The sequence below is a fragment of the Equus przewalskii genome, chromosome 27 (genome assembly GCF_037783145.1).
Source record: "Equus przewalskii isolate Varuska chromosome 27, EquPr2, whole genome shotgun sequence".
Taxonomy (NCBI): Eukaryota; Metazoa; Chordata; class Mammalia; order Perissodactyla; family Equidae; genus Equus; species Equus przewalskii.
In genome coordinates this window covers 38872561-38887000 of record NC_091857.1, presented here as the reverse complement: position 1 = coordinate 38887000, position 14440 = coordinate 38872561, and the positions used below count along the sequence as shown (strand labels likewise).

Here is a 14440-nt window from a genome sequence, read left to right as displayed (position 1 = left end):
GCGGCGCGCGGGCTGATGGCGTCATGAAGGCGCCGGCCAGCGGAGTTCCTCGCGGGGGTTCGCGTCGCGCCTTCGCGTCTCTGCCGGCTTTCGGCAGCCAAAGCTCGGGGCCGTGGACGGCGCGGTTAGCCAGCGTTGAGCCTTGGCCAGGAAGAGACGGATGGCCAATTTTAAGTGGTCTCGAATTTTTAAGCCCACTCCACAAAAACCCCATCCGATCGGCAGCTGTCCTGCGAAATACACGGGTTTACAGTTGCATTGGACTCCTCGGGCCGCCTCCGCAGGGTGGAGACTGGGAAGAAGGGCCGTGCTTGGGGGTTTTTGGCGGGATATTGGGGGCAGCGCCATCGAGGGGCCGAGAGAGGCGGCCCCCTCCAGCGTCCAGGTCCTGGGGCAGAGAGGGGGCGAGGACGAGTTCTAGGACAGGGCCAGCGGCAGGGCAGGTCCCAGTGCAGGGCAGGGATTTGCAGCATGTGCTCGCGAGTCCACCCTCAGGCCAGGAGAGCACGCACTCCGGCGCCTAGGGCAGAGTCAGCTTCCTGCCGGTTTCAAAGACAGACGGCCTTAGTTGTGCGGTAACTGGGTACGTTTGAACCCACAGGCTGCACCATGTTTCGCGAACTCAGCGGGCGTACTGGGGCAAGTGAATGGACCAGGTGACATCTCCAAGGTCAGGTGGTCATCTGAGTTACCTAGCCAGCCGGCTGGGCTAACACTCCCTGTGGGAGCAGACACCCCGAGGAGCTGTGGTGAGAAAGCGTGGATCCTTGCTAATGAGGCTCAGAGCCGAGCAGGGGAGAGTGGCCGCCGGCTGGGCGGGTGCCGGTTCCCTTGACTGCATCGCCCCTTAGTCTAGCATCCGTTGCCAAACAGGAAAGGCCGATTCGACTTACCTCACTTGACACTTACACCTGGGTCTCGCTGTCCTTTAGCTTTGCAGTTAACAAGTTTAAAACCCCAGCGGAGCCAGAAGAGAGATGCCGGCTCTCGCCGAGCCCACACCGAGTCCGCAGGGCCCAGCGTGCCGCGTAAACGCTACAGAGTTTGAGCCTCGCGGCTCTCTGTACTCAAGCCCTCGGCGTGGACGCACTCCCGCGCTTTCTGGCGTGTGGGGTCAGAGGGCGCGTCGCCGCGCAGGCGCACGGAGCTGAGGCAGTGGCGGCCATGGGCGAGGCGGGGGACGTCGAGGAGGCCTGCTGGGTCAGTGAGGGGGCCCTGCCCGCCCGTGCGTCTGAGCTGCCGCCATGCGCTACCCCGCGCTTCAGCGGACGCTGGGGAAGGGCCTGGGCCTCGTGGGCGGACAGCTAGGCCTGGGTGGGGGTGAGGGCGGCGCGATGGGGCGCTGGGCACGGAGCTGGCGGTGGCGGCCCCGGACCCAGCCGTGCCCTCAAGGCCCTCTCGCTGCGCCAGGGCTCGGTGTGGGCTCTGGGAGAATGCGGCTCCACGGGGGACCTGTGTCCCCTGACTGCACGTAGTGACGTCCCTGCAGTGATGTAGCTTAGACCCTGGAGCCCGATCTGTGTTCCCCTCCTGCTTCGGTCCCCCGCTAATGGCGTCCCTTGAGACAGCTACCCATTCTCCCCAGGCCTCCGCTTCCGGCCTGGACAACCTTGGAGGGTCGTGTTGAACACTACGAAATGAGATGACCAGCAAAGAGCTGGGTGCCCAGTGGGGACCCGGTAAACGTCCTTCCCTCCTGATTAGCTTGGCGCTGGACCGCTCGGGAGGGGATGCTGGCGTTCTCTTTGGCTTTCAGGATTAGGGCCTCCCTCGTATGCACTTAGAAAAGGAAACTGGCTGGGGCTTCGGCTCTCGGGACGTGACGTGTATAGCAGAGTTGTACTCTTTAGGGTAAAGATGTGCTTTTGAGACCGGTATGAACACAAGAGGCCTTAAAGAAAAGGAAGCAAGCTGGTCAGGGCTGCTGGTTCTGGTGATCTGAAGGGAAATGTCATCTTAAAATCTTGTTCTTTTAGCACGTGGGAGCTAAAGAAGAATTCGTGAAAGTCCGAAAGAAGGACCTGGAACGGCTGACCACTGAAGTGATGCAAATCCGGGACTTCTTACCCAGGATCCTGAATGGGGAAGTACTGGAAAGCTTCCAGAAATTAAAGATTATGGAAAAAAGTGAGTCTTACTTCATCTTTGGCAGTCGTTGATGGTGATAGCAATCTGTTCCAGCAGATTTACCTTATGTGAATAACTGTAAAGGAATTGTCAATAAACTCTAAGATACCGTTATAGTCCTTGTAATTGCCTTGGGGAGAGTCAGGTAAGACATGAGAAAGGGAGGGGCCCTCAACTGAATAACTGGGACATGTGTAAGTTTGTGTTGGAGGAAGAGTTGCCAGCTTTTAGGAGTGTCTGTTACCAGTTTCTCTTTCTCTCCACCTGTCTTCTTGGCAGAAGACTTTTATACAGTCATGCACTAAATAACGAGCTTTCGGTCAACGACAGACCACACGTACAACGGTGCTCCCGTAAGGTTAGTGCCGAAGAGCATAGCTGTGTAGCAGGCTGTACCATCTAGGTTTGTGTAAGTGCACTCTGACGTTCACACCATGACAAGATCGCCTGACAATGCCGTTCTCAGCACGAATCCCCGTCCTCAAGTGACATATAACTGTACTGTTATAATGAAAAAGCCACAGGGAAAATGAAGTCGTTCCTTGTGTAAGTTAAGCATCTGGCCGTGGGGCAACCTTGCATGCAGTTTGGTGTGTCTGGAGAGGTAGTTAGATGTGTGTTTACTGGTCTCCAGGTTGATGGACAGGTCAGTTCCTCGCACTGGTGTAAGTCCAGGCTTGCTGGTTCTTGTCCATTCGGATTTTGAGATTTGAGCTGAGCTGTTAGTCATATGTCAGTCTAGCAGCCTGTTGAAGTTCTTGGAGATATTCTGGGATGGATTCAGTAGTTGCCTAATTGAGGCTGAGTTACGATTAAATCGGCCTTCAATGGTTAAGGCTGATTCACTGCACTGCGTTTGACTGTTTGCCGTCACCGCATGAGCTCTAGAAAAGGCACGTCTAGAGGGCTCAGGTCGGGTCTCTGGCACTAGCCCAGGCGAGAAGATACCTGGACTCAACAGTGCATCTGGTTTGTGCAAATGTGTCTGGTCAAGGGGTCAGCTATACACGGTTAGAAGGGAGAGTGCGCGTGGTTACCATGGCTCCCTGTCCTGTTTATTCTCTCTTTGGAATCCTCTCTCCTCTGGTGTGCTCTGGGAGGCGGGCTCCTGCAGACTGTGTGCCTCCTTGCTGGCTGCCAGTGAGGCTCACCAATGGAAGGCCTCAGTGTGCGGAGACGAGATTGGGGTGTTTCCTCCTGCTCCCTCCACAGCTGTGACTCCCACTTGGGGGCCTCCTCCACAGTCCCAGCTCTCACTGGGCTCCAGTAACACTGTTTTCTCCCTTCGTTCCTTCAGCTGGAGGGTTGTTGCTAGTCCCTGGTGCCTCACCATCCCTTGCTGGGTCTCTTATCCCTGCTCCGCACTCTGTAACTAGTCCTTCCCGTTAAGTCTCGACATCTGGGTTGATTTGTTTCCCGTTGAGACCCTGCTAGATATGCTCCATGTCGCTTACTACCATAGGTCCAGGTCATCGTCTTCCTAACCTCCCTGGTTCTGATCCCACGCTCATCCAGCAGCCTCCTGCAAGTCGTTAGTGTCCCACATGCATTTATCTTCAGGGAAGGAAGCTGCTGACCAGCAGCAGAGTCAGCTTGCTGGCTGTCTGTTTCTCACTGCAGGTTAATGAACTGGCGTTCTGAGAAGTTCATCAGGATCTCGTGAATGGGTTAGCATGAGTCGATCTTTGGAGGTCAGTCCTCTGCCAGAATCAAATTGTAGTGCTTACAGAGGTAGGGGCCCCGAATGAACCTATGGTGGCCTGATCAAAGTTAGGCTTTAGGAGGTCTTGCCCCACAGCCCCTGGCCTTCCTCAGGCCATGGAGTCCCCTCTTCCCACTGGTCTCTCTGGCCGCTTCTTCCTGATGAGCTTTGCCAATTCACCCTTCTGTGCAGCAGCCTTTCAGCCAGCCGTGCTGCTTGAGGCTCAAGCCAAGACCCCCTTCTCTCCTCACTCCAGGGCCTCTCTGTGGGCAGTCTGTGCACACACATAGCTTCAGTTGACATCTTGATGCCAGCGGCTCCTAGATTTATCTCTAGCCCAGACCCCCCCTCCGGGATCAGGGCACTGCATCTAACTCCTGCTTGGCATTTCTTCTCGCTGTTTCAGTCATTTCAAATTCTAAATGTTTATCCTAGCCTTGTCAACATACAACCAAGAGGAACAACAAGGTCAATTTACTGGCTCATTGCAAGGAGGAGACCACACACCGGAGGAGCTGTGGGTGTTTTGCCAGCAAAGGACAGGACAGAGTTGCCATAGGATTGGGGGCAGGATGCGTTGGAGGTGAAGTGCAAGTGAAGCCTGTTTTGATGGGCTCCAGGCAAAGTTGGGCTGTGTGTGAAGGGATCAGCATCAGGTCTCATGCAGTGGACCCAGGTCCTGTTTCCTTGAAAACTACAAAATTTAGATAGATGTGGAACATCCTATCTCGAAATCCCTCGTTTGAAGCTCTGCAGCCAGCTGGGAATCAAGGCTGCTGCTCTGTGTCACAGTGACTTGGATCCTGCAGGCAGGAGTGGGATGTTTCCTTTCTAGTGGTATAAGTCCAAACAGCAAAATTTCTGATAGTGTGGGGTTTTACAGAATAAGCTTTCTCTGAAAAGAAATCAGCATTCCCTGAAAGAAGGGATCATTATGACACTTTGCAGTTGCAGTGTGTCCTTGGGAGAAACACTCTCTCCTGGTAACTTGGCAGCTGGCATTACATGTGTCTGTTATCCCAGCCTGTTATCCAAATTGCAGGACAGATTTTCACTTTCTCAGAGCAAGCCGATTTGTACTTTGTCATGACTGATTCATGATAACCATCCCTCCACCCCACCCCAATTTTGCCTACCTCAGTCTGCCCCAGGCACCACCGTTCAGACTAGAGACCTAGGATCCTCCTTGTGGCCAACCTCTCTCTTCACTATCCCCCCCGCCCACCTCTCTGCCGGTAAGTCCTGTATATTTCCCCTCATGGTGCATCCTGAAGTCATCAGCCTGCTGTCATTGCCACTGCCACCACCAGAGGCCCGGCCTCTGTCATTTTGCCTGAATCTCTGCCTCCTGACAGCATCCACTCATTGCCACTCTGTAGTCCATTCTGTATACTGTAGCCTGAGTAATTTTTAACAATTCAGAATGTCATTCCCCTTCTTAAGTCTTTAGTGGCTTGCTTCTCCTTGCTCTTAGGATAAAGACTAGAAAACAAAACCCTGCTAAAACCCACTACCACCCAAAAACCGAAACAAAACTATACAATGGCTTGAAAGGCTTTATATTGTTGGACTTAGTCTCACTTCCTTATATGACTGCGTAGACACCATCTGTCTTCCTGTTAGATGTTGTCAGAGCATCCTGTACTTTTATTTCAGACAGAATGGTTTTATTCCCATCTTACGGTGTAAGGTGGTGGGAGGGCAGGGCTCCTGTTTATATCCTCAGAGCCTGGCTGAATATTTGGTCCTGAGGGACTGCCTACCCTCCTGTCTCTGCATGCTCTTCTTTCTCAATTGTAGCAGAATTTCATGAAGCAGCGTGTGCTACAGGATACTGAGTGTTAAAAGGAAAGGTCAAAGTGGACTGCAGTGGTTACAGGAGGCTTCACTGTGAACTTTGCACTTGACCTGGTCCTTGAGGACGTCTGCTTCCCTGGCCTAAGGCCTGGTTTAAAAGATGGTCTCCTAAGACATCTTTCACCTCATTTTGGCTCTTGAATATTTGCTACTTGGGCGATGTGAGAAAAACAAAAATTTCCTTTTTCTTTTTATGAGGACTAGGTCTGGTGGCCCTCCCTGGGCCTTCCCAGGGGCCTCTCTCCCAGATGAAGCACATAGCCATGGCTCTGAGAATGGGTCCTATAGAGGCAATCTCAGGATCACATGATGGCAGCGAGAGCTGTTTGATGTGTGGATTTGTGCCCCCTCCCCCTCGCCATGTGGTCCAGGAAGATTCTTGGCTTTGAGCAGTCTCAGGGCTGCGTTTGCTCCTGTCTTAAGCAGTGATGAAGGGCAACATGAAGGTAGGAGTGAATGCAGTCAGGCAGGAGGAGGAAAGGCAGGCAGGAGGAGGGAGAAAGAGGACTCGAGTACAGTCCCATTTACAATCTCAACAAAAAGAATAAAATATCCAGGAATAAATTTAACCAAGGAGGTGAAAGACCTATACAATGAAAACTATGAGACATTATTGAAAGAAATTGATGATGACAAAGAGGTGGAAAGAGATTCCATGCTCATGGATTGGAAGAATAAACATAGTTAAAATATTCATATTAGCTACAGCAATCTACAGATACCATGCAATTCCAATCAGAATCCCAATGACATTCTTCACAGAAATAGAACAAAGTATCCTAAAATTCATATGGGGCAACAAAAGACCCCAAATAGCTAAAGCAATCCTGAGAAAAAAAGAACAAAGCTGGAGGCATCACAATCCTTGACTTCAAGATATACTACAAAGCCAGAGTGACCAAAACAGCATGGTACTGGTACAAAAACAGACACGCAGTTCAATGGAACAGAATTGAAAGCCCAGAGATAAAACTGCACATCTACAGACAGCTGACCTTTGACAAAGGTGCCAAGAACATACAATGAAGAAAGGAAAGTCTCTTCAATAAATGGTGTTGGGGAAACTGGATAGCCACATGCAAAAGAATTAAAGTAGACCATTATCTTATGCTATGCACAAAAATGAACTCAAAATGGATTAAAGACTTGAAGGTAAGACATGAAACTGTAAAAGTCCTAGAAGAAAATATAGGCAGTACACTCTTTGACTTAGGTCTTAGAAAAATCTTTTTGAATACCATGTCTACTCAGGCAAGGGAAACGAAAGGAAAAATAAACAAATGGGACTACATCAGACTAAATAGCTTCTGCAAGGCAAAGGAAACCAGGAACAAAATGAAAAGACATCCCACCAGCTGAGAGAAAATATTTGCAAATCTTATATCCGACAAGGGGTTAATTTACAAGATAAATAAAGAACTCATGCAACTCAACAACAAAAAAACAATCTGATCAAAAAATGAGGAAGGTATATGAGCAGACATTTTTCCGAAGAAGATATGCAGTGGCCAATAGGCACGTGAAAAGATGTTCAGTATTGCTAATGATTAGCAAAATGCAAATTAAAACTACAATGAGATATTATCTTACACCTGTTAGAATGACTATAATAACCAAAACAAAAAATAACAAATGTTGGAGAGGATATGGAGAAAAGGGAACCCTCATACGCTGTTGGTGGGAATGCAAACTGGTGCAGCCACTATGGAAAACAGTATGGAGATTTCCCAGAAAATTAAAAATAGGACTACCATACGACCCAGCTATCCCACCCCTATGTTCATTGCAGCTTTATTCACAATAGCCAAGATATGGAAGCAACCCAAGTGCCTATCAACTGATTAATGGATAAAGACGATGTGGTGTATATATACAATGGAATACAACTCAGCCATAAAAAAAAGACAAAATTGTCCCATTTGCAACAATGTGAATGGACCTTGAGGGTGTTATGTTAAACGAAATAAGCCAGACAGAGAAAGACAAACACCACATGATTTCACTCGTATGTGGAAGATAAACTAACACATGGACAAAGAGAACAGATTAGTGGTTACCAGAGGGGAAGGGGGCTGCGGGGTGGGCATAAGGGGTAAAGAGGCACATATATATGGTCACTGATTAATAATGATGTACAGCTCAAATTTCACAATGTTATAAACTGCTAATGACCTCAATAAAAAAGTCTGAAACACTAGTTTTAACCTTTTAAAACTTTAGTAAATATGTTAAAATGTTAATACTGTGAACCAGCCTTGTTTGTTCATTGAATACCTGCAATGAATACAAACCAGCACAGCCATGATATACTGGAGAGAGATTCGACTGATTAGCAGTAAAAAACAAGTTATTTTGTGTAATTTAAGATCTGTACAACAGCACCTTGCCTCTGTCAATGTGGTCCAGCAGAACTTTCTGTGATGATGAAGGTGTTGTATAATCCATGCTGTTCTCTTCTATTTTAAAAATAGCCATTAAGCCATGTGTGGCCAAATGACCCAGCACCATTTATTGAAAAGACAGTCTTCCCCTTCCATACTACGCTGTTGTTTTTGTCATAAGTGGCTGTATATGTGTGGATCTGATTCTGAATTCTTCATTAGTTTTATTATTTATTTTTAAATTATTTGTTTAATATTAGTATTTATTCATTTTTGTGTTGATTTTCCGCTTGGCGGTTTTTTATTCTAGCTCCCTGATGAAATTCTCTTGTTGCCTATTTTCTGGAACATAATCAGTTATTTTAAAGTCTTGAGTCTGGTAAATCCAATATCTGGGTCACCTATTGGTCTGTTTGTATTGCCTGTTTTTCCTCTTGGTAGTCCTGGTCATTTTTTATCAATCAACGCATTTTTTGAATGAAAACTGGCGTAGGCTGTGGATGATGATATTTTTCTCTAGCAAGGAATTTTTTTTTCTTCTGGCTTCTGCCAGTGAGAATAGAGTCAGAGATTACCTTCATCCGGTCAGGGATTGATTCACAGCTGGTTTCAGTCTTGGTTCCAACTGGCCTATTTGTGGTTCATTCTCTCTATTAGGTTTTTGGTCCTTCAAGGGGGTCCACCTGAGAGCTGGAGTTGTTTCCCAGTCTTTCCATTTTGGTGGGCTCTGACCTTCAATTTTGGTCTCTCCAGCACCATAAGACTGATTCTAGCTCTGCTTGGCATCCTGGCCTTTCTTCACTCACTGTCTGCTTGCCTCTGCAGCCTCACGGTGCTGGTTGCGCATTGCTGAGTGCCTGGAGGGAGAAATGGCTCTGATGTCAGCTCATTTTTCTATGCTTCCGTCTTTTCCAGGATCATGGCCTGCCCTAAGTCCATCTGATAGCTCTGTACTTGATTTTTATTTCCCCAGCTTGATGAGACTGTGGAGCACTCTGCCTAGCTTTGCCGCCTCTTTGCTGTGCTGCCTTTGAATATGCAGATGCCTCAGGGAAGGCTGGGTAGAGAGCTGGGCTCACCTCACTGCACTCCCTTCTCTCGGCCTTGGCCCTCAAGGCTGTGTGACTCCATAGCTCAGACACCTTCAAATGAGTTTCTGTTGTTTCTTTAAATTCCGCTTTTCTAGTTATTCTTGGTGGGAAGGTTGATCTGCTACGTGACCATCAGAGTTGGAAATGGAATTCCTTCCATATATGTTGTTGTGATTTTTAGATTGTTAAGAATATATTGTAATGTCATGCAGAAAAGACAGGCTATGGAGATGTTCCAGATTAAAGAAGGCTAAAGATACCTGACAGCTAAATGCAATACGTGACCCCAGACTGGATGCTGTACTGTGAAGGGAGAAGTTGCTATAAAGTACAATTTTGGGTCGTATGACAGAATTGGAATGTCAGTGGTAGATTAGGTAAAGGTAGTAATATTAATTTTTCTGCAGTTGACAGTTGTACATAGTGGGTGTCTAAGGCATTATCCCTCTTCTTGGGAAATATTCACTGAAGTATTTAGGAGTAAAGGACCATGATATATGTAACTTAACCCAGCTGGGTCAAAGAATATATTGTGTGTGTGTTTGCGTATGGTACATACGATGAGCAAATGTGGTAAAATGTTAACAGTAGATATGTCTGCCTAAAGGGTGTTCTTTGTGTTATTTTTCTTCATTCCATGTTTTCTGTTTGAAATTATTTCCAAATAAAAAGTTTAAAAAAACATACTGTAAAATGGAAATACTACTTAAATGTTTACAGAACCATAAGCATCCCTGAGACACTCTTGGGTTCTTAGCAGGGCGGTATTTCTAAAGTATTTGTAGGGGGGTGTTGAGATTAATTTCCCAAGAGTTTGATATTGATGAGAAGAAAGGGGGACCTCTGTTTTGCCTCAGAGAATTATTATTCCTGGCCCATACAAATATCAACTAGAGAGATAGTTGTGAAGAGTGGGACAACAGAGTGAGCACCAAAAAGATATTTAATATGACCAAAAGTTTATTGTGGCCCAAATGAGATAAGATCAGAGTGTATCACGTGCCCGTCCTGGAAGGAAACAAAAGCAGCAGACAAGGAGTGTAATGAAGAGATGGCAGCACAGGTGTGGGCAGGGCTTGGGAACACATGAGGGCAGCAGAGCCCTGGGAGCTGGGGGAGTGAGGCGACATGGCCTTCCTGAGAGCTGCCAGACTCGCGAGAGGGAGCTGCTCGATGGGACCGTGGCCTCAGCCGGAGGGGGCACTGCTGACTGGAAGGCTGGCAGCGATGAGGCAGAGGGGAAGCAGATGTCCCAACTTGTCTCAACCTGTCCTCCTTTCCTGTGGAGCCCGCCACTGTCTATCCAGCAGGAAGCCGTAAGCACAGGAGGCCAGTTCCTGTGGACGTTGACCGCACCCTCTCGGGGGTGCACAGTGGGTGGAGAGTGGATCTGAAGGGTGCGTGGAGACTGTGCAGAGCACTGGGGACTGGGCAAGAAGTCAGAAGTCTTGTAGGCTTGTGGTCAGAGGAGGTGGGATGGTAGCCAGGGTGGGGGGTGGAGACGTCCATTATTCGAGTATGTCGCTCCTGACCACCCGATTGTTAACATTATATTTGTATGCCAATAAATGAAAAGCAAAATTCCCTGACTCTGGTTTGGGAAATACTTGTAACAGAATTCTTGAGTTCAGCAAGATTGATCTTAGTTTTTTTCTGATAGTATTTGTCTTCAAGTCTTTCAGTGAATTTAGTTGGTAAATCACTCAGGTAGGTGTTTATTACGTGTCTGATATTCGTCAGGCCGTGCTAAGTAGCGTGGGGATGTAAAAGGTTAGGATCCCATCCTTTCCTCATCGTTTACAGGTGGACTGAGGAGCTCCAGCATGCGGCTGAGAAAAGGTAGCAATACAAGGTCCTGCCAAGTCATTGGCAGTGCCAGTGGAGGACAAATTCCTGTTAGTCACACAGTTTCTTCATCTTGTAAAAGGGTATTCCAGTGCCCTTTACGTTAGAAAAAGTGGTTTTGGAAGCAGATTTTTGGCAGTGCAGGAAAAAAATATTTCTGTGTTCTGGTTCCAGCTCTCCTCTTTCACCCCTTTGGTTTGTTTTAAAAATTTGACAGCTAATTAAAGTGTTGTTTGGCTGGCTTAGATTGGACAGTAGGATTGCAAATGCATTTCAGCTCTTTAACTGAAGTTTTTAAAAAATTTTATGAATCCTAGAATATCCTTATTTCTTTCAACTTATATTTATATTATATTAGGCTGATTAAGTTAAAATGAGATGTTTAGTGTGGGCCCTAATCTGGTATGAGTGGTGTCCTTATATAAGGGAAAAATTTGGATGCAGAGACAGATACACACAGAGGGAAGATACTGTGAAGAAACACAGGGAGAAGTCCAAGTGAAGGTGGAGGCAGGTTGGATTACGCTGCCGTCAACCCAGTGACGTCTGGGGCCACCAGAAGGTGGCAGAGGCAGGGGAGAGTCCTTCCCTTACAGGTTCCAGAGAGAGGAGAGCTGCTCTGTTGTTCTGAGCCACCCAGCTTATGCTACTTTGTTACAGCAGATTTGGGAAACCAATGCACCCTCCAAATCTCGGCTCAGACGAAAGATGGAATCCATCAGTAGGTAATCCTGAATTCTCTAAATCTGTTAGAGAGTGATAAGGAAAAAGTTAACGGCCATTAAAAAGCCTTTATTTTGGATTTAAGACTCTTTCCTTAGCTATTTTGATCAAAAACATTTTCATGTTGATATGAAAGAAATGGTAATTTATTAAATTGGTTATAAACATACCAGTTGGTAAAGAAAGGGTAGGAGAAATTGATCCCTTTTGTATAGTTTAAATTTCTTTGGTTAGTGTTTTAGAAACCCAGCTTTTCATTTATAGCTCTCTATATCCTGCCTTTATACAGTTCTCTGTACTCTTCCTGTGAACTGAGCATTAAGAGAGAGAGTCACTCTCATGTTACTAAAACTATCAAAGAAGAGTTGTAAATTTCAGAAGCTATGTAGCGGTTGACCTGGCCGGTGATTTAGATTGCTTCTGTATATTGGTAGTCTGTCTGGACCACCCTTTCATTCAGTTAACAGTTAAATGGAGATTTTCCCTTCATTTCGATACTAAGATTAGCGGTTGAACTCCAGTCCAGGCTGGCAGCTCCTTCCCTATTCCAGTGCTGAGGCTGGGTAAGACCCTGTCTTCACTATGTATGCTATGTCATTCACCATCCATATTGTTTCTGTCCCTGCTTTTTAACAAAATTACAAAAGCAATATAGTCTCATTATAAAAGAATCAGACATATAATCAAAGTGGCCGGGTTTTTCTGTGTTCAAGGATTAGCAGAAGGAATGTATAAAGAAGTGAAATTCATTTATGTGACGACTATCAAGTGCTTACTCCGTGCCATGTGCTGTTCTAGGCATTTGGGATGCATCAGAAAACAAAACATGAAACTCCCTGTGCTCGTGGTGGTCTGGGTGGCAGGCATGCTGCAGTCCCAGTGGAAAATGAGGGGGGAGTGTTGGTAGGAGGCGGCAGCAACGCTCCTATCTGGCCACAAGGCGGTGGGCTGGTACAGCGGAGCATGCTGCCGCCTCCTGGACAGCCTGGAGCGGGTGGGTGTGGCATCCCTGACGCTGACCTGGAAGTCTTTGGGGTAGCCCGTGGTAGAGTGGGGTGTTTTAACCCTGTCCCTTTGTTATGTTAACTTACAGGAGGATCATAGAGAATGACAGAGCAAGAGAGATTATGAAGTTATCATAATGAAAGAGTCTTTTGGGTGGTCAAAATTAATGCCTACATATTTGTACACATAATAAGGCTTGTAGAGATGTAATTTCCTATCTTCTTTACTGTGTTTGACTAATATACAGTTTAATAATAGAAGAAAAATTTAAAAGTTAACTGAAAAGGAAAAATTATCTTAGTTCCCTTTTATATTTTCTTTCTTTTTGTCTGGACCATATGCAGTTCATACTTCATACATAATTATAAGTAATATGTATAAATAATACATATATGTTTTCATTTAATATTGTTACAAAGGCAATTACGTAGTTTTCAAAGCGTAGCACTTGATTGGTATTTGATTTCTCATGTGGCCAGGATTAGTGGGACAAAATAATTTCAGTGAAAGTCATGTCCTGGGCTTTCATGTTCTACATCGTAGAAGGGCAGAAAAGAAAACTGACTTACGGGAGAAGAAGTAGTCCCACGTGACTTTCCCCTAGTTCCCTAGTTTCTAAGAAACACGTTTTAAAAGAAGCTTTGCCAGCTTTGCCTGCCAGTGTCGTAATCTCTGACTGAATGTTTAGCTTTAGCTTCTGATCTTCCTTCTAGGGCAGAGGGTCTCCAGAAGGTGTAGACTCCCTCTATTCCTCTGGAGCTTTTTGGGATGCCCCTGGTGTTCTTGGCAGCCCCTGCCCCCAGGTTCCTTGTTTGGGCTTCCCCTCGCCTTCTCAGGCCCCTCGCTTGTACAGCCAACCCCTTCTCTTGTCTGCACCTCCTTGGAGGAAGTGTCTGTGAGCCTTTTCTCCTCTAGGGTGGAGTGCCGTCCCATTTCCCAGGCATCTGCTCCTCTCACGGCACCACGGGCTGCCTTCGCCCACCCTCCGTTTTTCCACTCTGTCACATTCCTATGGCTGGGTCCCCTCCTTTGCCGTTGCTGGTTTGTGGATTTCATTTCGTTAGTGATGAGAGACCACGCTGTTATCCTGAAGCAGTTGTTCTTAAACTCTGTCCCCAGACCAGCAGTCTCACCTGGAAACTTGTTAGAAATGCAGATTCTCAGGCCCACCTCAGGCCTACCAAATCAGAATCCCTGAGGATGGGGCCCAGCAGTCTGTGTTGGAGCAAGTCTCCAGGGCATTCTGATGTGCACTAAAGTTTGAGAATTACTGTCCTCAAGTATTGCTACTTTAATTGGAGAAATTGCACCATTAGCTCTGAGCACGTCCCCCCTCAAATCTTGGTATATTTTGGTTTATGGTTTCTTAGCCCTTGAAGTCAAGGCACTTAAAATTTTAAATTATGTATTTCTTTTCTTTTTGAATGTCAGTATTTCTGCAGCATAGTTTTTATTTAAAGTTGATGATACTTTTGACTTCAGATTTATTAATGTGAAAGTCTTTTGGGATTTTTCCTGGCTATTTGAATCATCATCTAAACAAATATGGTGGAGGGGAAGTATTCCGTGGTTGCCAGCTTTCCCTGTGGCCTTTTCTTGTCTCGATCCCTCCTCCGTTGACTACTACTGTGGCTGTTCCCATTGAGTCAGTATGCCAGTTGGTGAGGCTAGCTTTGTGAATCAGCCCCGGCTGGCACCGTCTACTCACT

At 46.7% G+C, this 14440-nt stretch overlaps 1 protein-coding gene across 9 annotated transcripts in view; it reads left to right on the top strand.

The window, feature by feature from the left end:
- The first annotated feature begins 2 nt into the window (after positions 1-2).
- HSF2BP (heat shock transcription factor 2 binding protein) overlaps positions 3-14440 on the top strand; it is a 107916-nt gene continuing 93478 nt past the window's right edge. Inside the window, exons 1-4 of one of the 9 annotated variants that reach the window (XM_070597339.1) lie at positions 6-177; positions 602-749; positions 933-1200; positions 1977-2127. In XM_070597339.1, coding sequence (XP_070453440.1) covers positions 1165-1200; positions 1977-2127 — 187 coding nt within the window. In that variant the 5' untranslated portion in view covers positions 6-177; positions 602-749; positions 933-1164. Of the gene's footprint in view, positions 1680-1976; positions 2128-14440 lie in introns of all 9 variants that reach the window. The other 8 variants (XM_070597338.1, XM_070597344.1, XM_070597337.1 and 5 more) reach the window with 8 other exon arrangements.